General features: G+C 38.4%; 4 protein-coding genes across 9 annotated transcripts; 2 read left to right on the plus strand and 2 right to left on the minus strand.

Annotated features, from left to right (window-relative positions):
• The first annotated feature begins 235 nt into the window (after positions 1-235).
• On the plus strand, positions 236-4,665 carry fam177a1 (family with sequence similarity 177 member A1). 2 transcript variants are annotated; one of them, XM_077621601.1, is made up of 5 exons: positions 236-550; positions 1,810-1,989; positions 2,091-2,157; positions 3,545-3,642; positions 3,724-4,665. In XM_077621601.1, the coding sequence occupies exons 1-5, from the start codon at positions 482-484 to the stop codon at positions 3,913-3,915; spliced, it is 606 nt and encodes a 201-aa protein (XP_077477727.1). In that variant the 5' UTR covers positions 236-481; the 3' UTR covers positions 3,916-4,665. The 2 variants fall into 2 exon arrangements, with proteins under 2 accessions (XP_077477727.1, XP_077477725.1); XM_077621599.1 differs by having other exon boundaries at positions 243-550; positions 3,721-4,665.
• Positions 1,645-12,961, minus strand: ppp2r3c (protein phosphatase 2, regulatory subunit B'', gamma). 2 transcript variants are annotated; one of them, XM_077621597.1, is made up of 14 exons: positions 12,066-12,939; positions 11,880-12,004; positions 11,585-11,689; positions 10,774-10,886; positions 10,073-10,170; positions 9,705-9,775; positions 9,063-9,195; positions 8,634-8,689; positions 8,015-8,090; positions 6,895-7,031; positions 6,531-6,668; positions 5,780-5,839; positions 5,507-5,713; positions 1,645-1,906 (listed from the first exon to the last, which is right to left on the minus strand). In XM_077621597.1, the coding sequence occupies exons 1-13, from the start codon at positions 12,151-12,153 to the stop codon at positions 5,519-5,521; spliced, it is 1,395 nt and encodes a 464-aa protein (XP_077477723.1). In that variant the 5' UTR covers positions 12,154-12,939; the 3' UTR covers positions 1,645-1,906; positions 5,507-5,518. The 2 variants fall into 2 exon arrangements, with proteins under 2 accessions (XP_077477723.1, XP_077477722.1); XM_077621596.1 differs by lacking the exon at positions 1,645-1,906 and having other exon boundaries at positions 4,666-5,713; positions 12,066-12,961.
• prorp (protein only RNase P catalytic subunit) lies at positions 12,247-21,815 on the plus strand. Of its 4 annotated transcripts, XR_013305304.1 has the most exons (12): positions 12,248-12,983; positions 13,159-13,297; positions 14,060-14,294; positions 14,405-14,673; positions 15,670-15,717; positions 15,836-15,968; positions 18,100-18,210; positions 18,907-19,055; positions 19,146-19,344; positions 20,113-20,245; positions 20,332-20,380; positions 20,557-21,815. XR_013305304.1 is itself a non-coding variant. In XM_077621595.1 (11 exons), exons 1-10 carry the CDS (start codon positions 12,587-12,589, stop codon positions 20,239-20,241), a joined length of 1,809 nt encoding a protein of 602 aa, XP_077477721.1. In that variant the 5' UTR covers positions 12,247-12,586; the 3' UTR covers positions 20,242-20,245; positions 20,557-21,815. The 4 variants fall into 4 exon arrangements, 3 of the variants coding, with proteins under 3 accessions (XP_077477721.1, XP_077477719.1, XP_077477720.1); XM_077621595.1 differs by lacking the exon at positions 20,332-20,380 and having other exon boundaries at positions 12,247-12,983; XM_077621594.1 differs by having other exon boundaries at positions 12,249-12,983; positions 20,332-21,815.
• On the minus strand, positions 20,833-26,909 carry nfkbiab (nuclear factor of kappa light polypeptide gene enhancer in B-cells inhibitor, alpha b). Its single transcript, XM_077621598.1, has 6 exons — positions 26,313-26,909; positions 24,461-24,566; positions 24,168-24,378; positions 22,494-22,582; positions 22,161-22,421; positions 20,833-21,232 (listed from the first exon to the last, which is right to left on the minus strand). Exons 1-6 carry the CDS (start codon positions 26,555-26,557, stop codon positions 21,197-21,199), a joined length of 948 nt encoding a protein of 315 aa, XP_077477724.1. The 5' UTR covers positions 26,558-26,909; the 3' UTR covers positions 20,833-21,196.
• Between the last annotated feature and the right edge of the window lie 17 nt (positions 26,910-26,926).

A 26,926-nucleotide genomic window follows, 5' to 3' on the forward strand; every position in this document is an offset into this window, starting at 1 on the left:
GTTTGGAAAATCACAGACAATAACACTATGTATTCCTCCAAAATACGTGTCCAAATTAAAAAAAAAAACTCGATGGTATTTATTTATTATGAGTAAAATTCAGACGCCGAAGAAGGGCGTGACAGGAAGTTTTTAACGAGTGACATAAAATATTTAGTCATCTTATCGTAACTGTACGTAAATAGTGCCGGCCATATTGGATGTGTAAAAGGTGGCGGCTCGGTGAGGATGTTGTGTGAGAATAGAGACGATTATATTTATATATGAAATAGTAATGATCACTCGTTTCTTTTCTCAGCACATTAGTTCATAGAAACGATTTGAAAAGGCATGGTTGCAACCTGATCTGGATAGTTGTGCCACAACAAATATGGCAGCCACATTAACGTACTGGGTCATGGCCTGACTTGGGTTTCTATTTAGGATTTGTGTCTGGGTTCTTTAGAACGCATTAACAACATCCCCAAGTGTGCTTCGGGAAATGGCTGACTTGCCACTATATCTAACTAATGTGAATGTTTCTTTGGGAAGAACTATGGAAGTTGATAAGGTGAGTTCACGTCAAACCACGTTTTATGTTGTGGTTACGTGAGCGTAGCATTTCTACCGTGTTGCTCTTGTTGAACCGTTTGAAGTCACACGAATAATGTTTATTGTTCGTTTAAATTCCAATTTGAGACGATTTCCCCTAAGTACAGTCAGGGTTTTTTTTTCCACTTTAGTTTGTTTTGTCTTTGTTGCCCAGCTAAAGTGATTGTGCATTATTTGATTGAAACAGTTTAAATGTTTGAGTGTGGACATCAAACGCCGTCAATGGCACGGAAAGATGAGCAATCGAGGCCTCCAGGTTTAAAATTAGATTGGCAGGTAATGCGTTTATTTTGTTAATTTTAGGGTTCCTACGGGTCACTTCCTGTTAAATTGTGGGGGTGTGGGGTGTTTAATGAGGATTATTTTGACAAAAATAATAACCACCAATGGAGAAACTTAAGAGTTTGTTAAAAAAAATAATTGATGTGTAAATTTTGGTACATTTTGGGACTTTGGGGTAATTTCCTGTTAATTTTTGTGCAATTTGACGATTTTGTGGAAAATAATGACCAATGGAGAAACACTGAAAGAGTTAATAAAAGCATTACATTTCCTAAATTAATTTTTTGATGTAGTATGAAAAATGATATTGAGTATTTTTGGGTTATTGATAGTTTAAAAGTACTGTTTTTTTTACACCGAGTTTTGAATTTTTGGACGATCTCCCGATACAGGGTATCGATCTGGTACCTAGGAAATGCATTAATGAGAATATAAACAACCAGATGTAAAATATTTCCTACTTCAGACATATAACCAAACATATAATTCTTGGAATATGCTATATTACCGTTAGCCACTTGCAACAGCTAGCGTAACATACTCCTACATCCAATATTTTGATGTTGTGTAGGACATTTTTTTCTTTTGACAATATTATTGTACTATATCTTAATGAATTAGTTTCTTTGTAGTCCTTAAAAATAATAATGACTTAAATAAATTAATTCTTTTTCCATCCCATTCTGAATTGCTGAAAATGATGAAATGCCTGATTTCTGCATTCACTGATGAAACCAACAATTGAAGGTGGAAATTATTTTTAAAAATATATTCCTCAGGTTAGCAAAGTCTTGACAATACGTATTTTCTATTTTGCTACTCATTTGCTACATAAAAGTGACTGGTCACAGAAAACACAAAATTAAATATGAATATATACATAGTTGTATATCCTAAAGAGTACAATTCAAAAATTTACTGTATATGCCTTTTCAGAGTGTAGGAGAGGGGGCAGCCATGGAGAGAGTGGAGATGGAAACCCCGGAGGATCGGAAGACAAAGGCCAAGCTTCCCCGCAGGACCATCTACTTTGCTAGTGGGGAAACAATGGAGGAGTTCAGTACTGATGAAGAGGAAGAGGATATTGTGGAGAAAAAGACAGTTACTGTGGATTCTGTAAGCGAAAAGAGAAATGACCATTTCTTAATATCACAATTTAGTGATGAGCCTGGTGCATGTGGTTCTAAGATTTTTTCCCCCTTCCATTTGTGTTCTAGTCTCAACTGACTTGGGGACCTTACTTTTGGTTCCATATGTGGAGAATGGCCACCTCAACTGTATCAGGTAATACGTTTTACTCATTAGCTGCTGTTGGCAGAACTAGACTTTCTTTATACAGTGGTACCTCGACATACGATCTTAATCCGTTCCGGGACTGAGATCGTATGTCGAGCTTTTCGTAACTCGAGCGGACGTTTCCCATTGAAATGAACTAAAAACAAATTCATTCGTTCCAACACCAAAAACAGGATATTGGATTGGAAAAAATGTTTTATTTCTTCTAATTCGCCATCTATTAACAAAGTAACACATAACTAGTAGTTTAATAGTAATAAAATGTGTTTAATAGAAGTAAAATTAGACACATTTCGCGGAGTGTAGAGACCGCGACATACACGGGGGGGGGGGACTTTATCCACGGCAACAACGCACTCGTAAACGAACAAACAAATTTAAATTAGCTTGGATTAATATATACAGACACTCAAACATACGTTTAATGTAACTTTACACAAAACTGAACTTCTATTTTTTTTTTTACCTTCGTTCTGGGCGGGTTAGCTGTTTGCCACGCCTCCACCCTCACGTTCACTATCAATGGGCTGTTTGCTGTTGTATTCCCTTCAAAATATTCCGAAAATGATGCACACAAATGTCCTCACAATAGGATAGCGCACGACCACTTGCCAACGAGAAGTAGTCTTGAATGAGCGATCGTGGGAGCTAACAGGCTAAGGAAGAAATAACAGCCTACCCACGTATTGATTGTGGGTAATGAAGTTTTATTCTGAGAAAGGGTGCCATTGCCTATCGGTGTTGTGTGCACGAGTATACTTCATTACCCAGAAAGCCCTCTTTTTGGCCGCGCATGCGCGTTGTGCGTTTCGTGGTCGATGCGTAGGAGAAACAAGTCTGAATAAATCGTTCAGTGCTCGTAGATATCCGTTATACACGAAAGAGATGCGGCAAAAAGAGACAGTGCGCTACAATGATGAACAGCCTATCATGTCATGGCCACCTGGCTTGGTCGCATCTCAAAATTTTGATCGTATCTAGGGCGAATTATTCGATCGAAATTTTCATCGTACCTCGAGCATGTCGTAGGTAGAGCTGATCGTAGGTCGAGGTACCACTGTATTTGGACATTCTCACTTGCAGTCAAAAGTCTAGCACCCTCAATGCCACTGAAACATGAGCATTCACATCTAGTCTTTGTAGTTTAAATCAGGGGTCTCAAACCTCAATAGGTGAGGGTTTTCATTCAAACCAAGCAAAAGGACACTTTTTGCAAGTTGATTGCAGTCAGGTGCTAATTATTTATATAATGTTTACATTGACCAGATTTGTCAAATTCGCAGTTAGAACACTGAAGTTTAAGGAAACATGTCATGTTCCCTAAATTAACATTTGGTGCCCCAAAAATGAAATGAATGAAAAATGTGCCTTTCAGTGTGTGACTACATGGGAGAGAAACTGGCCTCTCTTTTCGGCATTACCTCGCCTAAATACCAATATGCCATCGACGAATACTACCGGATTAAGAAAGAGGTAGGTGAATTTAATACACAAATCAGATCAGATATCATTATTGTCCTAAGCGCAGTTTATAATACTATCCTCCCACAGCAGGAGGAGGAGGAAGAGGAAGAGAACCGTCTGGCTGAGCAGTGGAGGAGCGAGAAGAATAATCCCGTTCCCACTACGATCCAGCAGCCTGAAGCATCTCGAGCTTCCTTTGTAAATGTATCTTTCGACCATGAGCCGGAAGCAACTCTTACCATTGCTGAAAGCAACAAAGCACCTTGTCCCCTCCCCTCCTGACAGCACAAACCAATTATTTTCAACTAGGCTGAATGTTAATATACATATAACCATTAAAAATGTTTTTTTCTTTCCTGCATTTTGTTAAAATATGATTGTAGTACAGGAAAAATATGTTATTGCCTTGAACCGGGACCCTCCTGAGTAGGAAAAAGATATATATGTATGGTTACATATTAGTAAACTGGGTACAGTTAAGTCATCTGTTCCTACAAATTACTTTGGACTGTAAAATATAACCAAATATTAGTAAACCGTGGGTACAGATTAATAAATTTAAATTATTCCCAGTTTACTGTATGATTACAAATAAGTACAATTGACTAATGTGCTCAGATTACTACAACACTGGATACAAATGACTAAACAGTACCCATAATTTCACTAATCTATACCCACAGATTAGTATACTGTTGGAAAAAATGACTAATCTATGGATATAATTTAATCATCTCTATCCTCTGCACTAATGTATAACCACAGTTTAGTAAATTTTGGATACATAATACTAAAATCCGGGTAAAATTGAAAAATCTCTACACAGGTTACTAATTTGTATCCACAGATTAGTAAACTGGAGGTAGAGATTACCTTTTTTTTTCCTACCCAGGCATCCACTTCTGATTTTTCTTGTGTATACCTAAATCGCGTTGGTCTTTGTTTCTTGTTAAAATGAAATTAAAATATTATTTACTTGATACTGTATTAATTTTTTAAAAAGTACTAGATTAAACATTTTTTGAAAAACAATCATTTTCCATGCCATTTATTCACAATGGGGTTGCAGGGGTGCTGGAGCCTATCCCAGCTAACTACAGTTAGTAAATTGGGGTACACCATGAATTGGTTGGCAGCCAATCACGGGGCACAATGAAACAAATGATTCACCATTGTTTTAAATAATTAAAAAGAATAGAAAAACAATATCTACCCTTGCTTTTTCATTTAAAAAAAAAAAACTCATTGAGGTCAATCCTGTTGTCCCGATTCTAAAAATGTAACCTCACAACTGCTGCTGGTTTGAAGTTGATATTCCTTAAACATGATTCCATCCGCAAATCAGCTACCTTCTTTTCAGTTTTACAGCCAACAAAAAGGCATTTCGAGCTTTTCTTTGGACGGGCGGATATTTATTCGCAAATGTTTAAAAAATGAGTACTTTTTATACAGCAAAAAAATGGCATACAGCAGAGCTGCCAACCTTCGTTGACTCCATTTCAGTTATGTTTTCATAAGGAGTGAATGTGATTTGCGCAAAATCGATATAAAATGTAAAAAAAAACAGGACAATTTCAATCAAAATGTTATTATGCTCGGATTATTCACAATGCATTCGTGTTACCAAATTCATCCGGTTTACACTGCAGTTGAATCAAATGCGTAAGTAAGATGGCCATAGTGTAAATTTCATTTACATTGGAAATTTGGCACTTTTCGGAAATGGTTGCTTCTAAAAAAAATTAGGTGACAATTTTTTGGATTCCCGGAGTTTGCGTTGCTTGTAAAGACCCCTTGCCGGAGTAATCTAAACAGTGATGCATAGAACGAGAGTATTCAAAGCATTTTCTAGGAGTGCAAACATGCAACATACTGATCATCTTGATCAGGAGTCATCAATGCTGGATGTGTTGATGCCATCGCCGTCGTTGGCAACAGGCGCTTCTCTGTTCTCGTAAGTCCAGAAGCCATTGAGGTCAATCAGGATGCTGGTGACTATGTCGCCCTGGCAACTGTTTACCAAGTCCTGGAGTGTAATCTTACAGGGGTCTTTAGGTCTCACCATGTCAAAGATTTCATCCTAGACAGACCCTATGCTAAGAAACTTATTGGGCATAAGCACATGTTACGCGTGGGAGAGTTTTACCTTGACATCCTGGAAGGAGACGGGCACCTGACAATGCACTTTCATCTGTTCTTGGATAGCCTAGCAATGAAAACAAAAATATTCAGGATGTGGCATACATGCTTAAATGGGAATGCTAATTCTGGGGCTATTTTACAATACAAAACTCTCCAAATATGAGCGATTGTCACCATTCTGAAAATGAAACGTATCAAAAAAAGTTTTCCAATAGTTGTGGCCCAAAAATATTTTTTGTTGTTGTAGAAAAAGGCCATTCATTTTCAATGGCAACACTTTCAAATTTCATAGCCAATTCACATAAAAACAAAATAGGCATTCATTTGGATACACATTTTGCCAATAATTTACAATTACTCCAAAAACATCCCCATTTCCAATGGAAAAAATGACTATATAAAGAGGAATTAACTTGTAAATGTGCCAAAATCTCCAGGAAATGACAAATAAAAGCCATAAAACAAACAGGAAATGATCCAAATTGTACATAAAGTGACCAAAAATCAACAGAAGGTGACAAGTACCCTAAAATTAACAAGGAAGTGAACCAAAATGAACTCATTGTCCGATAAAATGGGTAAAAAGGATACAATTCAAATCATTTAAACTAATACGACTGGATCTTAATGCTCACGTTTCAGTGCCATTGACGGCACTCAACGTCTATTGGACGTGTAGCGGCGTCAAAGTGATCTAAAAGTAACTCAAATTTAAACCTAAATTTTCTAATCATAAAAAGTGATTTGCTCTTTACCCTGAAGAAATAATTGAGGGAGAAGACATTGAGGTATCCTTGATTGTCCATGTCTAAAAGTTTGAAAAGGTAATGCAGCGCTACTGGCTCCTTTTTGTTTTCCAATGCCAGGACAAAGTCTAAATAAGTCTTGTAATCCTGCAAAAGAAGAAAACAAAACAGCAACTGATACATTAGGAATCAACATTTGTCTGGAATTCACCTTCATTCAATCGAATGAAGCTTGCTAAGAAAAAAGTAATGGAGCTTATATACAATTGAGTAGAATTTGAATCCAATATATAAAGAGTATAGATGACTTAAATGCCCAATGGAATTTTGACTGTGTAATTGGCAAAAAAAGAAAATACACAATAAGATTCACCATTTCGCCATCGTAAGTGAGGCACTCCTGATACACTCGTTCAAGGAAGACTGAAGTGAGGGTGGCTGTGCCGTAGCGTGACAGCTCCTCCTTGCTCAACATACCATTGTGGTCCTTATCCAGGTTGAGATACTGACCTGCCACAAAAATTACACCAGCGCTTAGACATGTCCATACAAAATTCAAACACCACTGGCATTAATAATTGAATTGAATGATTTTATTGTCATTATACAAGTATAATGAGATTTAAAGCCTCACCACAAAGTGCACAATTACGACAACAAACAGACAAATAAATAATCAATACATAACAATAACTAATAAATAATCACTGAATAAGTAATAATTAATAAATAAGTAATAAATAGTCAACAACATAAATAAGTAGGGAAGTGCACAAATAACAACAAACAAACGAACAGATAAATAATAAATAAAGATTGAGTATTAAGGTCACACGCAAAAAGGGAATAAAGACACAATGTTACGACTCTTATCTTGTAATACTGTAAGAAAAAAGTTGTAATATTAATTGCTATATTACATATCTTGAAATAATATGCATGACTGCAGCATGGCTAAAGTTACAAAATTATATATGACGTACTTTACGCAACGCTTCATCACTACTGTTAAAATTAACGATATTGAGAGCCTTTTTAGGTATGTATTTTAGAATCGCTTTTAGAAATAATTAAATCCTTCAACTTTTGGCTCATTTACATCAAATTATAATCAATATGAAGATTTGTACTATTACATTACTTTGTCACAGTCCCCAGTCAAAGTAAAATACTTTATGCGCCTTTATGTTCTTTATTTACTAATAGTCAGGTAACTTAGGTAAACTAGCCGCACTGCATCTCTACTTATTACGTATCTTAAAGTACAAAAAAAACATTAATCTTGTAATGACATGACTTTTTTGTTGATCTGTTACAAGATTAAATTTGTATTACAATACATGACATTATTTTTGTAATGTCATGTTTTCAATCTCTTAATATTATGACTTTCTCACGACCTAATATCCTCAAATGTGGCCGTAATACTCCGCCATACAAAATATCATCAATAGTAGCCATAATAAACATAATAAACATGCAGATCAATTTACCATACACCCTCAGCACTGAAGGTGCTGAGAACCAATTGGACTCCTGACTTTCTTTAGACAACTCCTCATCTCTTAACTGAAAAAAACAAAAGGAATATAGCAGTTATAACCAGGAATAAAAAACAATATTATCATTCTAAGAAAAAGTATTTGCAATTACCTGGATGTCTACTCTTCATAGTCAAAACAAAAGACAGAGTATATAATAGCGTGCAATTTTATTTATTACCCCCTTTGAAAAAAGGGAAAACTTAAATTGCCTTCATGGCTTATTTTCCTTTTTTCAATTAAATAAAAAACGTGCAAATATTCCCTTTATTATTCATCTTCCATTTTCATCTTTTGTTTACATTTTATAATTAAAAAACAAAGAGGGAAGTGATAAAGATCATCTTATTTATCTTAAAATTATAAAATTTGAAACTTTGTCATTTTGTATTCTTATTATTTCATCAAGGACTACTGAAATTTTCGATAGATTATATTTTTGGGAAAAACATGAAGTCCAAGCACATGATTTATTTTCAGAGGACACACAAAATTATGTCATGGGTCAGATTTTAGTTTGAAAACTCTTGTGTTAACAACAACTTAAAAAGGGAGAAAAAAGAGAATGTACCTCTAACAAATCATCCAGAAAACTGCATGCCAAGATGTCCTGGATTTTAATCTTTCCTGAAAAACATAAATAACTTAAGTAAAAAAAGAAGGGACAAGATTCTACTGTCAATTCCAGGTGTTATACTTTTTTTCTTCTATTTTGCTGTTTCTGAGCTACCAGTCACTTTAAATTAAAGTTGGTTCATGAGAATGAAATTTAAATTCTCGTAACTGAATATGGAAATATACAGAGTTGCACTTTCAGTGAGGATCAGCTGAGAGCAACTTAATCAAGTTCCATAATCAACAAACAAATGCAAAGTCCAATTATGTGATACAAATGCAGTTTTTGAATGCATTTGCTCAAGCATACTGAATCAAATTCCAATACAAATGATTCTAATTTTGCTTCTGGTAATACACATTTCAGCTCATACATGTATCGCACCTGTACGAAGTGGGTCTAAAAAAAAGAAAAACTTGCGGACAGCAGTGCAAACATAAAAAGAGTAAAAAGACTTCTCCAGTCCATCCAGCTGAGGTAGCGTCGGTATCAACTCCAAGATATAATTTTCCAGATCCTAAGAATGACAATAAAGAATTGAATGTTTGATTTACATTATTATACGCTCATTTATTCTGCCTATCGCTTATGCTTATTAGGATTGTGTTTGAGCTGATCAAAGAGATTCAAACTCAAACCCATCCTCCCTGTTATCATTACTATTAGTGCTGTACGATTACCATGACTATACATGGCCAAAACACTTTAAACCTTTCTAAAGGGTTGGAACGAATTAATTTGTTTTTAGTTCATTTCTATGGGAAACGTTCATTTGAGTTACGAGTAAATCGACATACGAGCTCAGTCCCGGAACGAATTAAGCTCGTATCTTGAGGTACCACGGTATACTGTATCATGCTGTGGCATATCGAGGTTGCAATGTAAATTTACTCATATCGTAATAGATCTTTTATCCATATCGCCCAGCACCATTGATAGTACGAGATTCAAACTCAGCCACTACTCTACCTGTTATTAATACTCTTAGTACTACTACTTCCATGGAAGGGAACCGGAAATACTTACGGACTCTCTGAGGTAGCCTTGTCCAACCACATCATAGAGACTCAGGCCAATCCGAGTCTGATCCAACCACACTGGACACAGAATGGAACAGGTTTATTTTAAGTACATAAAATAGCTGTCGTTTTAATAAAATGTAAAATCTCAACGACTGCACTAAAAACACAAATGGCCCAAATACTGATCATTACAAAATGTTAACATGTATCTGAACATGTGTATGTATATAGTATCTACGTATATGTATACTGACATCGCGATTTCGTCGTAAAAAAACCATCATTTGGTTTTGTACTAATCAACAATGGTGTCTGTAAGAAAGAGTGCATTTGAGAAAACATTGATGAGAAAATATCGATACAAGTCCTGACCTTTCCGCATGACGTAATTGAAGAACTGCATGATCGAGATCCTGCCGTGAGGGTCGGTGTGGAAAAGCTTAGCATAAACTCTGGCTGTGAAGAATTTGCTGATGGAAAAAAAAGAAAAAGAAATGATTCATTTCTATTAAATTAGCCCATCTTATGTATAAATTTACAGGTAAACAATACAGTATCCCCAGATAAACATTCATTCATATTACAACTGTCGAAATCCAGATGGAATGGTGGAAAAAAAAACATCAGAGACTCTTAAAGGTGCACTAGAGCATCAAAGGTTTGGCTACATTATTACACATGATGCCATTTTATGAGGTTTGCAAAAAAAATTGTGTTAAAAGTGCCTAAAATTTCATTTTTTCAAGATACTTTAGTTTGTCATTTTTGACTTGCTTTTGCAACCTACTCAATAAATTGTCATAAATATGCCTGACTGCATTCCATTTGAATATATCGTATTCAAATTTGAACTCTTCACCCAGAATCGCCACCAGTGAAGTGGATGCTTCACTGGCACACCGCAAAGAGCCAGACTAAAATGTTTGTTCAATGATAGCAAGGTTCTCCACATGAACAAAAATTAAAATTTGTGTGTGTGTGAATCTGTGTAACGACTGGAATAATGGATTTATACACTTTTTTTTTTGCTTCATGGGTTAGCTACTGGTAAACTGCTTCTTCCTCCAACTTACCTGCACTTGGGCCCAGCCAATTCGCCCACCTGTAAGTAGGCTTCGTAGCTGATCATGGCCTCCTCCAAATTGACTGGAGGCACCTGGTGCTTCTCAAGCAGGAACCAGAGATTCTACAGAAAGACAGCATGATGACTCGAGGAACAAAACAGGTAAACGTCGGTGACCGCTACAGCACATTACTTTAAAAAAATCATTAGACCAGTGTTTCTCAACCTTTTTTGAGCTGCGGCACACTTTTTGCATTGAAAAAATGTCAAGGGACACCACCATCTGAAAATGATTTAAATTAAAACTATGTCGCATATATTAACAATAGTTATTCTCATCAACGTTTTATCAGCAGGAATCACATAAACCTCCAAAATCTAATTTTTCACACTGACCTAATGTCACCAAAAGTTGATGTCTGCGGACCCTGAACATCTTCCGGTTTGAGTGATGCAAAAAGAAGTATAATTTCATGTTTTTAATTGCATAATTTTATGACTTTTCTCTAACTATTCCTTAAATCTCCTAATATTATGCAAAAAAAATGTACTCACAAACTTTACGTTGCCAAAAAATGATGCCCTCGAAATCAAACAAATTGATGTTAGAGAAAAATAAGCAACAAAATGACTATTTCACAATTTGAATCATGAAATACAGTGGTACCTCGACATACGAGTGGCCCGACATACAAGCAATTCGAGATAAGAGTAAAATTTCGGGCAAATATTTATCTTGAGATACGAGACAAATTTTGATATACGGTTGATATACGGATATATGTTGGAATTCTTTTAAAAGCAGTGTGAATGTTTGCCACCTGAAGTTCCTCATGATCCAACAGCTCTCGGCTCTTTCTCTGAAGGAACATCACTCTAGATTCTTCTCTTAGTTTGTTCAGCAAAATTTCTTCATTTGCTGGTAGCTGTCGAGTAACGACACTCTTTTATTATTTATTCATAAAAAAAAGAAATTCTGCTCATTCAGTGCCTGTCTAGGTATCATCAGTAATAGCTGCATGCATCGAAATAAAACGTAATATTCAAACTTTATGTAAGTATGTGAATTAAAAAGGGTAAAAATAGACAACAAATGTGAACGTGAGGAAATCATACCCTGAAGTAAAAACGAGGGATCTTCTTGTAGGACATGATTTTATCACTTCCGCCTTTCCAGTCTGAATAATATTTGCTAAACAGCATCATTTCCTCAGCTTTTTTTTCCTCCTCGCTTCTGTCATCTGGACAATAAAACATTTTGGTAAAAGGAAACTTGAAATGTGTACTAGCATAATCACTTACCTGTGTTAGAGTGCGCTAATCTTCTTTTTAGAATATCGGACCATTCATTCCGATTTTCTTTCGCCATGTTTACTTTAGGAATGATCATAAATTTGTATCCATATCGCTCTTAAACAACTCACAAGTCGAAAATGATTCCGGTGTGGAGTTTAATTCCCTCTTAGGGTGTTTCCTGTTAAATTTGGTACATTTTTCAAAATACAACATATTTTAAAGAATCGGCGGGGAAAGAGGAGCAGAGGATTTCTTCTTTTGAAGTCATTTTGAAGCTAGCAACTTTCTTTATCCGGTTAGCGTAGCGCTTGTGTCGAAGGTTGATGACGTATTAAATGCGACCCGCTGTCCACCTAAAGTTGAAAATATATTTTCATAGGACCAGTGTTGTTTACGTATAAGTCTTACATATTTATTTTGTTTTCTGTCCTATAAAATTTGGCATTAATTCTTCGGTTTATTGAGTTATGCGGTGTTAGGATTATGACTGAATGTAAAAGTTAGAATTTGAAGATTGGTATTAAATTATGACCATCATGAATCTGAATCAGTGCTTAAGGTCTGGATCACTTTTTTATACTCAAGGATCTTTAGCGTTCCTTGCTTTGCCTTTCACCAAACACAGTCAGCGCTTCAGGGAATGGAGCTCCAGCCCTCAGCTAAGTAAAAACAACAGCAGCAAGACCGACGTGTCGAGAAGATGGGGAAATAGCACCACGAGACATAGGACAGACGAATGGTGGGACAGTATTCCAAATGGAGGAGGTCAGAACTTTAGACCCAAGCAAAATCCTCCCATCCTCAAATCTGTGTTTGCTGCTGGGACAGCGAAGAGGACAGCAGAGTTCATGAAGAAAAAGGCAGGTTTAATCTCTGAGGAGAATCATCATGAGGAACCTGCAAGGAGGACAGCCGGGCTGAAAGGTTGGACAGATTTAACTATCAAGAAACAAAAGCTTCACAATGAAGTCCACAAAAATAATCAATAAATTGTAGTAATCAACATGAATAAGTGGTCACATAAATATTTTGTTTTACATCTGACCTCATGAATGTAGAATAGATTTTAACCTTATCTAAAGGCAAATTTGTTTGACAGGAATTCTGCAAGCGCCTGAGCAGCCTTTATCTGTCGAGGAGTGGAAAAAACTGAAGGAGTCCGTAGGAAGTCCGGAACGATTTGACATTGGCATGATGGGTATGCTGTTGAAGTCTGGAAAGGAGTTAGATATTGCCAAGTAAGAAGCAGGGGTTTGGTATTTTTGGGTACCTCCCGAAACGATTTGAAATTCTCACGTCAATGATTAGCTGACGGAATGGCGATACAAACCTCGAAATGTCAAAGTAAACCATGTTTATTATGTTCTTATTATTAGTTTTATATTATTTTTGCACTGACATGGACAATCCGGCGTTCTCACAGGCTATGAGACTATTTCAGTGCTGTAGATAGATACAGAAACATGATATTATTGCGACTTTCTTGAAAACAAATGAGTGTCTTAACTCATTGCCTGCCAGTGATAACAATGTGCGTCCAATTTATTCAAACTGGGAGGACTGGGTCTTAAAATTAGGTATGGGATTTTCCACAGATGATGCAGATGTTGTGCTTGTTTTGTTTTGTGTGTTCTGTTAAAATAAATTTTATAAGCCAATATTTAAGACTGATACACATTTTTTTTTTACAAGTAAAACTCATTCAAGGTGACATTTTTCTTCTGCTGCTTCGTTTTGTTACCCTAACCACTAGGTTGGACAAAATCCCAATGAACAGAGATCTTTGGCCAAAAACTGCAGTTATCCTAATTACATCAGGTATTATATTGGCCCGAATATAAGACGACACCCTTTTTCAAGACTCAAGTTTGAAAAAAAGATTCATTCAATTTTTCATTCGCCAAATAATGACAGGAAATCTGAAACAAATTATATTAGATTTTCATGACAAACTTGGATAAGTGACAAATGACAAACATGGTGTTCTGCTTTGCCCCCAGGTCCTTGCTGTCATTTGTTGCCATTGAAAAAGGAACGGTGTCCTATCAGCTTCTACTGCAGTATCTGGCAATATGTGTGAACGGCAATCATGACCCAGAAGTATTTGATGTCTACAGTATCATGCGGGAAAGTTTCCCCTCTTTGGATCCTGGAGCTTATAGTCTTTTAATTAAGTCTTTTAGCCGCACATCAAGATGGCCCGAAGCTGTCGCCTTTCTGAATGAGATAAAAAAGGTGATCAAGTTTTGGTTTGTTTAAAGGCAAATTGCAAGTTTTCGGCCCATTTGAAGCTTCGGTGACTGTGACAGCGACTGTTTCGTCATCTGGTTTTGTTATCTCGACAGGTCGCCACCCCGTCGCCTGGCAATTATGGCCACGTGATTGCCGCAGCCAACCGAAATGGTCAGCCAATCAAAGCTTGGGAGCTTTATGATGAATTATTGGCGAAGGGTCGGAGTCACCAACAAGAGACTTGGATTTCTCTTTTTGAGGGAGGGAGTCCGTCGGAGAGCTGGCAGCAAGAGAGGCTGCTGGGAATTTTGCTGTATATGAGGAACAACCAGGTTTACCCACAACTGAATCTGGCTAACACCATCAAAACCTGGTTTGAATGGTATGAGACGCCATTAAAAAATTGAGGATTTAGAATACAAATGATTATTATCTCATTGGTGCTATAGACTCTTAAAAACTTAATCAAAGCTCCTTCAATTAGATAATCATAATTATTCATTTTCCGAACCGCTTACCCTCACAAGGGTCGCGTGGGTGCTGGCGGGGGACACCCTGAATTGGTGGCCAGCCAATCGCGGGGGACAATAAGACAAACAGCCATTTATGCTCATACTTGAGGACAATTTAGTCAGACTTGGGTTGGTTTGCGGGCCATTTTAACGTCAACTTGATTTCATGTGGGCCGGACCATTTTAGATATAATATTTAGATTTTTTTTAAATACACGGATTAAAAGAACTACATTAAAAGCCATGAATATTCAGTTTTTTATAGATCTAAAACAATGTTTATATTAGCTTTTTTTTTTTAAATATGTTTTTAGATTTTACAAAATGATTTTTGAACTAAAAACACAGAAAAAAATGATTAAAAAAATACAATTATTGATTTAAAAGGGGGAAAAATCAGGAAATTTAATATACATCTATACTCTTCATTTTAATTTGATCCTAAAACAGAAAGTCGGCGCTCATGATTTACTTTCCCGGGCCACACAAAATGATGCGGTGGGCCAGATTTGGCCCCCGGACTGCCACTTTGACACATGTGATTTAGAGTGTTCAATCAGCCTGGCATGCAATTTTTGGGGATGTGGGGGGGAAACTGGAGTCAAAGAGTTAAAAAACAAAAGAATTGCTCTTCTCCTGGCTCCCACCAATTAGTTTATCATTTGTACACGTCCAATCCATTTGAAGGGGGAGGGTGGCAGCAATGGAACGAATGTTTATTCCCTGTCAAATGAATTGGACGTATCCGTGCAACACAAATGAGTCTAGGCTTTGACTAAACCTGGCATATTTACATGTACATCTTACTTGATATCTACTTTTCACTTGAAATAAATCAAATGTAATCATTTTTTCCTTGTTTTCAGTACTCCAAGACAGAAGTGGAGAGGAACTTGGAGCAGCGCCTCGCCAAAGTAATTAGTTAGACTGCTTTTTTTTTCTTTGCCTAAAACGGTTTGATATTTGTATGTATTTTCTTGTGCTATTTTGAGGAGCTTCCAAAAGTGACTCAATTTAAATTGGTGTGTTCAGGGGACTGTGTAAGAGTTGTGGAACTGAGTTGGAATCCATTCAACTGAGTGATGAAGAGTACCAACAGCTGAGAAGCAAAGTCATGACTGACATCATTCAGGGACGGGATGTTTTCAACAAGACCACACCAGAGGTCAGTTTTATTCCCAAAAAGGGCTAAACATGATTTCTTTCACTTTTTGATTCAGTTACATAAACAAAAGCTATTTATTTTAAATTTAAATTATTTTGTCAAAGGCAGGTGAAAAAATATAAATATCCTGTCATTTTTAGACCACAGATTTAATATCAATTTGATTAAGTTTCTGCGGGTAACATTAAATGATGCAGTGGGCCCCATTTGGACCCCGAACCGCCAGTTTGACACATCCCTGACATCTTCATTCGGCATCAGTTGACAGGCCAAAAAACACAAAAGAGGAAAATCTTATATTGTCCGTTCCAAATAACTTAGATCCCAGAGAGGTTGAGTACTATAATAAAATGGCTGTAGTTCTTGAACAAAAAATGCCTTTTTTGCATGTGAATTAGATCTGAAAATTTGCAACATAATCGCAAATTGTTTTTGTATCCGCTGTTATAAAGTGAAGCAAAAATACTAAAATATAGAAAAAAATACCCAATATCAAATTTGATAATCTATAAATCACTATATAGCTATACAACTATATAACTAACAAAACTTATTTTACTAGTTAACTTTTTCATTTCCAATCCTGTGGCTATCAAAACCAAAATTATCATTTTTAAATTAATGAATTAACAAGTAAACTCCAAAAATATCCTCCATGACGATCGCGAGTAGTGCCAAATCAGATTTATAGCATGCCAACGACATTTCTGGTGATTTGTGGTTGTGCAAAACTCGTGTCGTAATATCGTGTCCGGGTACAACATATCAATATCGATACTTCCGTTCTTTACTATACTTTTGAAAATCCTACTTAATGTTAACTATTCTCCGGGTATGTCTTGAGCACATAAAAAATGGAAAGCACAATTTCAAATATTTATATTGCACTCGTTATTCAGCATTGAGCCCACAAACACGTGTGTCATATTACCCACCGCGGCATCACAATGAGCTGGTTTCACATATCAGCCGTGGAAAGTCCCCAGATAATTACTAGGTTGAGACAGTCCGTCTCCTCCTCGCTCCTGTCCTGACGACTTCCCCTTTTAGTTGATATATTTACACACGAGCAACAAGATAAGTTTGCAGCCTAGCTAGACAAGCTCCAAGCTGGAAGATTCATTTTAGCACGTGTCGAGTTACCATTTAATGTCGACGGGGGGTTTGAAAGCCTCATTTTCGGCTTTCCCTTTTTGACACAGCATCGTGATTGCCCAGCTTGACGTCCAGGGGAATTCACAGAAGTCTATTTCCACACTGTTGCAATCTAAAAGCGAAATCACACAGTGTTCCCTTGCGGTAGAGCAAGGGTCACCAAATCCAGTCCTCAAGGGGACCTGTCCAATCTGTTTTCCATGTCTGGTCAACACAATCAATCATCATCAAATAATCAGGATTGTTATCAAGCTTCTTGCCGATGAGATCTTCCGAAAATGATGCACACAAATGTCCTCACAATAGGATAACGCACGACCACTTGCCAACGAGAAGTAGTCTTGAATGAGCGATCGCGGGAGCTAAGAGGCTAAGGAAGGAATAACAGCCTACCCACGTATTGATTGTGGTTAATGAAGTTTTATTCTGAGAAAGGGTGCCATTGCCTATCGGTGTTGTGTGCACGAGTATACTTACCCATAAAGCCCTCTTTTTGCCCGCGCATGCGCGTTGTGTTTCCTGGTCGAAACTCGTCTGAATAAATCGTGTAGATATCTGTTATACACGAAAGAAATGCGGCAAAAAAAGACAGTGCGCTACAATGATAAACAGCCTCTCATGTCATGGCCACCTGGCTTGGTCGCATCTCAAAATTTTAATCGTATCTCGGGCAAATTATTCTATCAAAATTTTCATCGTACCTAGAGCATGTCGTAGGTAAAGCTGATCGTAGGTTGAGGTACCACTGTAAAACATTTTGTAACCTTGAGGCATCCTTAAGTAGAGGTATGACTGTATATAGCTTTTTTTTCAGTATCATTTTGTGTAATTCAGTGAGTGACAGCCAATCCAGGGATACAATGCAATTACGCTACGTAGCCAATCATTGACAGTATACTTGGCATGTCAATTGTCTTATAGTTTTCTGTATAGTACAAAGTAGTATTTATGTTTTCTTGTTGTACGTCCTCCTCAGGAACTTGAAGAATTCAAGGAATTTGTGAGGACCAAGCCACCCTTTGACGTCGTGGTAGACGGCCTCAATGTGGCAAATATCACCAAAGACAGGAGCAAGCAATCCGAGATGGTAAGAACACGCAAAGACTGATGCGCACCTTCGGACATTTGAGTCAAACAAAGCAGTTTTTACCATTTTCAGAGATTCCTTCATACTAGGGGCTTTTTTTCCCCACAGGTCATTGCGCCATGACAGCTATGACAACATGACAATGCGCGGAAGTAGCGTTTTATAAGAAACAATACCTTTTTAAACACTACCTTGCCCCGCCCACTAGTTACGTGATTTTTGATATGAAGATAAGTGAAGAAAGCATTCGTTGTCCATAAATGTTCACACTCGTCTCCCAGAGATAAACGAATTGCATATTTTTCAGCCTAAGAACGCATTTCTTTTTTTACCTCGTTGCTTGCCATAGACAGCACCATATGTCTAATCCATTTGAAGCGAGAGGGATGGCAGCGAATGAACAAATGTTCCAATTGATTTAAGGTCTGCTAGTGAGAAACTAATTGGGGAAGGTGCATCTTAGCTAGAAGAAGAATAAATTTCATTTTTTGGCTGTTCATTCACTTGCTTGCCGTCCTTCCCACTTGAATTGGATGGGATGTCTACCGCTGTCAAAAACAGCCAACGAGGTTAAAAATAAAATTTGTTCTTCCTCTGAAAAAGCGCCCTCCCACCAATGAACGAATTCCCATTAGATGTCCAATCCGACAATGAAGACAACGAGTTGATACTAGTGTGTGTGGTTGTGTTTTGTAGTTGCTGGCGGTGGTCTCGGAGCTAAAGCTACAGGGTCTTACGATCCTAGTGCTGGGCAGGAAACACATGTTGCGGCCCTCCAGATTTTGGAGCAGACACAATATGAAGCACATCCAGGAAAAAGCTCATTGCTTTTTTACGGAAAATATGTAAGATGAATTGACAAGCGCTTTGCTGTTTTTTGTTTAGTTTTTTTCTTCCCCCCTTCAATGTTTTTTTTTTTTACTCTATGCCATCAGATCCGAAGACGACCCCTTCTTGCTATACGCCACATTGCATTCGGGGAATCACTGTCGTTTCGTGAGTCAGGACCTGATGAGGGACCACAAGGCGTGCTTGCCGGACGAAGCCACGAGGCGACTCTTCTTCAAATGGCAAAGGGGCCATCAGCTGCTCGTGCACGGACACGTGGCCGTCGGCAGGAGGGTCCGGTTTCAGGTGAGAAAGCGGAAGAGAATTTAGAGTTGTCCCAATCCCATATTTTTGCACCCGAGTGCAAGGATCTTCCCATGCCGACACCTTGGAAATGTCTTCATTCATCACAGATCATTCTTTTTTTGTTGTCGTTTCTTTTACATCATTACTATGTTGCCTCGTAACATTTTTTCTCAATTTTGACGATTTTCTTGAACATCTGATTTGGTTGCTTTGTAGCACTTGGAAAAAAAAATCAAACATCCTGATTGCAAACCCTTAAAAATGATATTTTCAGGCCAATCACTATTCACGTGATCAGATTGACGACATTCCTAATCCTTATACCTCTGATACATGTTTAATCTACTTAGAACTGGGAAGTCTGGCATGGAGTGATCACGCTTCACTGCCGTCCTTCCTGGTGAATTCTGATTCACCTGATTCTGACTTTCCAAAAACAACGTGATTGGATCGCAGACTTCTCTAATGGAGGTACTGTATTTTCCCCACAAAAAGAATTTAATTTTCTCAAAAGCTGGGTGTGTGACTTAGAATCGGATGCACCTTTTATATGGACCAATATTGCTTGATCATTGTATGAAATTCCCTTTAGCACAGCTCCATCTGGCCGATATATAACACAATCGCCTACTACTACTACTACTACTACCACCACTACCACCACTACTACTGCGTATTATAATCTGGAGCATCTAATGTTAAAATATGAAGGTGCGGTTTATAGTGCGGGAAATACAGCACTTATGTACATTCCCTTTGTGTATTCAGAGTATTCCCAGCTTCGACACCATTGTGCAGACTTCAGGGGGGACGTGGCATATCCCCTATGACGACACAGAAGACAGGAGTACCTATGAAGTCCCGCAGAAATGGCTGTGCCTTACTAGGATTCCTTGAACAGGTAAGCCTATTCATGACTTCTTCACTGCCCTGCCAAGAACTGATGAAACATAACTTTGTGTAGGATTTATGTACATATGACAACAGGCATCTGTGGATAAGAAGAAAAGAATGACATTGAGGCTGCTTTGATTCCGTACGTCAATAATTTACGACAATACACAAGGAGTGAAATTGAAATTAAGGAGCCAAACAGGCGACCAAGAAGAGCGCATTGCTAACTCGTCCATAATCTCCAAACCCCCCTCCGATCAAACGAAACTCTTGAAACTCCCACCCCGCCCCTTTATCTCAACTGAAACATCCTGTTAGGCTGAGATTCCCTTCTTTGGAGCACGAGAGGATGGAATGCGACCAACAGCTGAGTATTCTTGGGAATTTCCTGTTGGCTCACGCACACCCCCAAAGCTTCCTGGTTAACCAAGCTTCATTCTGCAAACAAAATTCCCCCAAGCTTTTGTGTCCAAATGTGGCAAGTTCCTCATTCCGGCTCAGCCTTTCTTGCATGACACGCGGTGACTTATGTAATAGCGAAGCGTGAAAACCTGTTGGCTGCCATTGAAAGCCTCGCTTAGACCACAGACTGCGTTTTTGCTGTTTAAATATGAGTGTTTTAATTTAAATGGAGTGTCGCTGTCTAACATTTACAACCTGTCTTACTGTACACAGTCACAGCTTCCATAGAAAATACATCTTTGTATACACAGCATTTACAATATGATACAAGAGAGCTGCTTGTAAATGATTGTCAGGCAAGCGGGCCACTGCCGGTCTGTTAAAAAATGTCCTTACCACAGCTGCCTCATCATCTTTTCTGCATCTCTTTGCTGTCCACTGGTCGTGTCACAAGACCACCGCCGCGTGCATCTGTCCGCCTTTCCGCCACAACAATGGTAGACATCCCGAGGCTTTTTCGTTAAACTTCATCCTCACGCTCACACATTTCTTTCTACTAATGGCCATTCAACCGGATGTCATCATAAGGCACCTGAAAAACAGATTAACCCATTTAAAAGACAATTCAAACAAAAATGGGGAATACATAAGTACATGAAAATAATATATTTTTTAAAGAATCAGTTTGAAAATTAAAGCACCCCCTGATTTTTTTTTTAAATAGAAGACAAAATAGATAAAAAAAGACAATTAAAATAATATTTTAAAATAAAGAGGAATAAGATGTCCTTACAACTAAATCATGTTTAATTAAATATACACATTTAAAAATATATATTAGTAAAAATGAATGAAAATTGAATTACTTTATTATTACAGTAATATTATAAGTAATTTAAAGTATAATGTTTGTTCTTGGTTTGTGATCCATTGAAAAAATTGCCCTTAAAAATATTATATTTTTCCCCCTTCACTGTACATTCTGTGCAACTTATACATTTTAGGATTTTCTCATTTTTAGCTGCATTCGCCCATAAAATTTTGCCCAGTTTTTTTTTAATCAATACTATTTTTACTTTCTGTACTTATGTATTACGCCAATGCTTTAGATATTTATTAACTCAATGGCTGCCATTGACAGCCAAAGAATCCAAAATAAATCTGAATCTACTTCATTCGCTACCACTCTCCAACTTTGATTATATCCTCGCAGTCCAAACTCATCCTCCATTGGGTGCAGGATAGAAAAAAGATAACATTTTCACCAATCTGGTGTCTTAAAAGTCTAATCAGTTGATTGTAGTTAGGTACTGCTGGTTTCAGAAGAAACCTCATTGGTTAAACCATTTGTGATGGCTGATTTGGAACAAAAAACCTGCACCCGCTTTGTGGAATAGTTTGGACACCCCTGGATTGGATGACCTACCAGCGACAAAGTCCTTTCAACTCACAGATGAATGAACCTCTAACATCAGTGAGTGGTTAACGCATCGAGCGGATTTTCCCAAAACGGCACGCACCTCATCGTCCGACTCGGAGTCTTCTTCCTCCTCGCTGTCATCCGATTCGCTGTCGGGCAGCTCCCTCAAGTCGGGACGGGTCAACGAAAACAGTTCCCCTTTGATGTCGTCGTCGTTGCGACCGTAGGTTAGGTGGAAGGGGGTGTGGCCTCCAAACGTCAGGATGTTGGGGTCGGCTCCTTTTTTCAGCAACAACTTGACCAAGGGCAGGTTCTGCTGGTCCACCGCCAGGTGCAGCCCGCCGCGCCCGTTACGCTGCTCCTAAGTTGGGCAAATGTCAACCAACTGAAGTCGGCCAGCCAAGTGAATGTTTCTAACGCGTCTGCCGTGTACCTTTGCGTTAATGTCAGCTCCCAGATCCACCAGAGACTCCACCATAGAGAGGAAACCGTGAATCGAGGCCAAGTGGAGGCAATTCTGTCCTGTTTAAGACATTGGACACGCTTCTTAACATCAGACCACAAATCAAGCAGAGGGCAGATCCACCATTACGTAATACTGAACCGCCTGCAGCTCCTCTAGAAAATGTTGAGCAAACGAGTACTGTATTCTTGCATATAAGCTGCACCCTTAAAATTGTTGAATTTTACAATTTCTCGCGTATAAGCCGTCCCCGGATTCACAATTTTCACCTCCATATTCATGGTTTAATAGAGTACAAATGTGTTACTTTGAAGGGAAAATCTTAATAAAAAACATCGCACGTGGTATTTCTGAGATATTGTATGAATCAGAAGCACATTATTTGGGTCAACATTATAAGCTAGTAATTCATCCAGTAATGATTGTTTTCTTACCGCAAAACAGAAAATAACCTACAAATAGTAAATGTTAATTTGCCGACATCTACTGATGAAAAAGAGTATAGTGAAGCTGTAAGTCTTGTGCGCATATAACCCGTACCCCTCATTCAGTCATCTCTGTTTTTTTTTTTTTTTTTTACAAATGTGGCTTATATGCGAGAAAATACAGTAATTGCCTTTCGGTTTACAAGCTGGTTTTAGCTGGAATGCAAGGACAGTGCGGCATTCTTCGTGTTTGCGCAAACATTTCACGCCTTTTTGCCAGTGTTCGAGGTGAATAAAACCTTTGAGCACACACAGTTGTTTGATGGGTGATATGTTTTCCTGGCAACTTTGCTCGGATTTTCAATCTTTCAACAGATATGTGGTAGATTAAAAAAATAGTATGGACAAAACACTGAAGTAAAAAAAGGTAGCATCTACAAGGAAAAATGGCAAATTTGTTAGGGTTTTCAATGCCTCATTTGCAACCGAAAGCACAAACATGACTACAGTAAGCAGCAGCAGACGCCAAAAAAACCTCAAAACAACGGTGTTCACTTTTGCAAAACGTCAATTGGACGCAATCCTATGGCCGAGCATTGCCAAAGCTGGTCTATTTAAGGCAATAATGACGATATAAAAACATTTTTTGCCAAATATATAGTTTGGCTGGTTACGACATTATTCCGTTCTGAAGTTGGCATCGTAAGGCGAAACTGTCGTATGATGGGCAATATAAATTAATGTTATAGGTTTAGAATTAAACTTTGAATGAAGCACACCAGATTCTCAAATGAGCAAGCGATAAACACAGAACGGCAGCAACTCGGCCAATCTTCGGTCATCTGAGTGAAGCCAACCAATAGCAGAGCAGCATTTACGTGACGTTGACCAATGACAGACCAACATTTTACTGAGACCATGACGCATACCAACCGCCATGTTTGAATTTTGGAACTTTTGGGCCAAACGAGAGAAATTCTTGATGCTGTAAGGTGGGAAAAATGCTGTAAAAAGGGGACAAAAAACTTCCTATTCTACCTCGTAACGTGAAAAAAACGTAAGGTTGTCGTAACCCGAGGGCCCGGTGTAGTCATATCGTAAAGTACTTTGTGGACGGCTTTTATTTGCACCCTCTATTTTCATCACTGCCCCCAACCCCCTTACCTAAAATGCTCCAACATACAAACAACAACCAAATTCCACTTGAAAAAAGGCTTACCTTGGTAATTGCATGCGGCCATCATTGTCTGAAGATGCTCGTGACGACAAAACTGCGTGAGGACGCTGAAGCACGGCAGGTTGCCGTGGCGACAGGCGATATGGACGGGCATGTTCCCGCCGTCGTCCACCAGTGTGGGATCGCAGCCGTCGGCCAGGAGGCGCTGGCACACGTCTGACTGGTTTGTTATGACTGCTAAATGAAGCGGCGTCTAAAATGGGACACGTCTGCTGGTTAGCTTTGGATCACCGTTTCATACTTTTTTTTTTTTTTAAACATTTCAAAACTTGTACCTGTCGCTGGTCATTTTGGACGTCCAGGAAGTCTGTGTTCTTAGAAAGCTGGATCATGGTTCTGATGTAGTCCTTGGCCTCGTGGATGATAGCCAAGTGGAGTAGCCTAGAAACAGGGCAGAACAGGGTAAATAGCCTCGGTACTGGGAGTGGCAAATATGGTGAAATTGCATAGGCACTTCCTACTGACATTTAGTGTCCAATCAGCCTAACATGCATGTTTTTGGAATGTGGGAGGAAACCGGAGTACCCGGACAAAACCCACGCAAGCCCGGGGAGAACATGCAAACTCTACACAGGTAGACCGACCTGGACTTGAACCCAGGACCCCAGAGCTGCGAGGCTGACGCGCTAACCAATCGCCTCACCGGCCCTCCCCAGGACAAATATGCCACAATAATAATAAAAAAAGGAAAAAAGTAAGGATATTTTTGTTTTGTTTTTTGGTCTGAGGGCAAGTAAATTGTCTCTGGTGACTAAATGCCTGATTTAGTCATTTATATTTGGATTGTTTGGAATATTTAAAGGGGAACGCAAAATGTCCTGCGGGTGGAACGACGCGTGCTTTTCCTTCTCTTTCCTCGGAAGAAGCATGCTTCCGCACCCACACCGGTGATTTCAGGTACTTTTGATCGCTCCTCTTTCTGGCCGGAGCGTGCTCAGTTGGGGTTGTTTGGCAGGGCGCCTGGGACTTTCCCAGTTTGACCCGCGGCCATAGTTGACTCCTGCTGATAATAGCTTTTTTGTTTAGGTCCAATCCCACTGTGTCAAGCCACAGCTGAAAACCAGTGATTACAAAGCAAAAGGCGTCCAGTGTGGCGCCGGCTTGCATCGCTTTGATCCCGAAAAAGCCATTTCATGATGAATGATGACATGCATTTTAACCACCTCAAATGATGACTTCCGACCCTCCCGTTCCAAATGAATCGGATGGCTGTTGTTTTCAACAGTTAAACACTTAAAATTACATTTTAAAAAACCTAATTTTATTAGGCCCTATTATCAGAGTCCTTTTCTGTTTTTGTTCATTTCAACTTGATGTCCACTAATAGACTGGCTGTAAAACTCATTTTCAGTGCCACTGACAGCGATAGACGTCCAATCAATTTCATGAAAACAAGTATTTAAAGTAATATTTAAAAAGTAATAATTAAATCTCATTTAGTGTAATAGACAAACTGTTTTGATTGCATAGTAAGCCTATCACCAAAAATGAGTTATTTTATGAAAACATTAAATCCCATCTGGGGTTAGTAAGGTTGTTGATGTGTTTCCATAGTTTGGGTGTTGAAAGTGGTATTATGCTGTTATGTGTGGTCAATATAAAAGTTTGTTTTGGTTTGTTTTTAATAAGCCTATGCTGCAAAGCGCAACAGTAATTATTATTATTGACCTCAAAATATTCTTGTCAAAATGTGACTTTCATTTTGCACTACTTTTGATAGTATTGGAATATATATACATGGATTGGACGGCTTCCAGTGATAATCTAATTTAAGCAGTTTTATTTTAATTTTCGCGAGAATCTCCTTTAAGGATTTTTATTTGTTTTTAAATGCCACGTGATTCGAAGCCTATCATCGTCAGTAGCACTGAAAAAAATGACTTTAAAATTCATATAGCATCGAAAATAGTATTTTATTATTAACCCTTAAATAGATGGGGGGGATTAAACGAATATAATAATGTTCCCGATAAAGGGTTAATAATAAATTTAGCTAGAAAAAGATTCCCGATAAGAAAGGTCGAATTACTTTGAAGAAGGGCCCGTTGGACGACAAGCTAATTTTGCTAAAATTAGTGGAATGCACAAAATAGGCCATATTTTTGGACCACCCGCGGTTCAACTTACGTGTCCCCGTCCTCGGTGATTTGCATTTTCCATTCTTGGGTCTCGGCGTCCCCACAATTGAAGACTTTTTGCGGCTTCGGCTCGCATTCGAGCTGCAGGCGACATATCTCTTCTGCTACCGCCCGGTAGTCCTCCTCTTTGAGGGAGTCGACGCCGCTATCGAGCCGCTCGTCCGTCGACGGCTTCCCTTCTTTGGATTCCCGGTTTAAATCCATTTGGTTCCCGGGGGTCCTGTGGAGGGCCATAGGGTCGTTTTTTTCTTTTGTTTTTGTTTGCGGGGTTGCTCGCTCTATCCGGACGCGTCGACTGCTCGCAAAGAAGTCTTTAATGGCTTCTGTGTGTGGTTGAAGTGCAGGGCGGAGTTATAGCCGCTAGGTGGGGGATTTCCAGCAAATTGCCACCTAAAATAACGCTGCTTTACTTTGCTGGCTCCGAGTGGGGATTTCTAGTTATTTGGCACGACATATTTGCATATTATCTTCTTGCAAACACGCTCTGCTATGATAACTTGATTTGCAGGTGCCTAATTATAGTTGGTAATACGATTTAAAAAATGCAAGTTCTAAAGTGTGCGTGGGGATGCTCACTTCCTGTAGATTTTCGGTTACTTCCGA

Source organism: Stigmatopora argus, chromosome 15, assembly GCF_051989625.1.
Source record: "Stigmatopora argus isolate UIUO_Sarg chromosome 15, RoL_Sarg_1.0, whole genome shotgun sequence".
Lineage (NCBI taxonomy): Eukaryota > Metazoa > Chordata > Actinopteri > Syngnathiformes > Syngnathidae > Stigmatopora > Stigmatopora argus.

Bases quoted from the DNA above. Each gene is read 5' to 3' on its own strand.
- prorp (XM_077621595.1), top strand. From the start codon at position 12,587: ATGACCATCATGAATCTGAATCAGTGCTTAAGGTCTGGATCACTTTTT. The intron at 15,718-15,835 runs GTAATTAGTTAG...TGGTGTGTTCAG, and splicing joins TGGAGCAGCGCCTCGCCAAA to GGGACTGTGTAAGAGTTGTG. The intron at 19,056-19,145 runs GTAAGATGAATT...CTATGCCATCAG, and splicing joins TGCTTTTTTACGGAAAATAT to ATCCGAAGACGACCCCTTCT.
- fam177a1 (XM_077621599.1), top strand. From the start codon at position 482: ATGGCTGACTTGCCACTATATCTAACTAATGTGAATGTTTCTTTGGGA. The intron at 551-1,809 runs GTGAGTTCACGT...ATGCCTTTTCAG, and splicing joins GAACTATGGAAGTTGATAAG to AGTGTAGGAGAGGGGGCAGC. The intron at 3,643-3,720 runs GTAGGTGAATTT...ATCCTCCCACAG, and splicing joins ACTACCGGATTAAGAAAGAG to CAGGAGGAGGAGGAAGAGGA.
- ppp2r3c (XM_077621597.1), bottom strand. From the start codon at position 12,153: ATGATCATTCCTAAAGTAAACATGGCGAAAGAAAATCGGAATGAATGG. The intron at 9,196-9,704 runs GTAAGTATTTCC...TGTCATTCTTAG, and splicing joins AAGGCTACCTCAGAGAGTCC to GATCTGGAAAATTATATCTT. The intron at 7,032-8,014 runs GTAAATTGATCT...TTTTTGTGGCAG, and splicing joins TTCAGTGCTGAGGGTGTATG to GTCAGTATCTCAACCTGGAT.
- nfkbiab (XM_077621598.1), bottom strand. From the start codon at position 26,557: ATGGCCCTCCACAGGACCCCCGGGAACCAAATGGATTTAAACCGGGAA. The intron at 24,567-26,312 runs GTAAGTTGAACC...CCCTGTTTCTAG, and splicing joins ATCACCGAGGACGGGGACAC to GCTACTCCACTTGGCTATCA. The intron at 22,583-24,167 runs GTAAGCCTTTTT...TGTCTTAAACAG, and splicing joins GGCCGCATGCAATTACCAAG to GACAGAATTGCCTCCACTTG.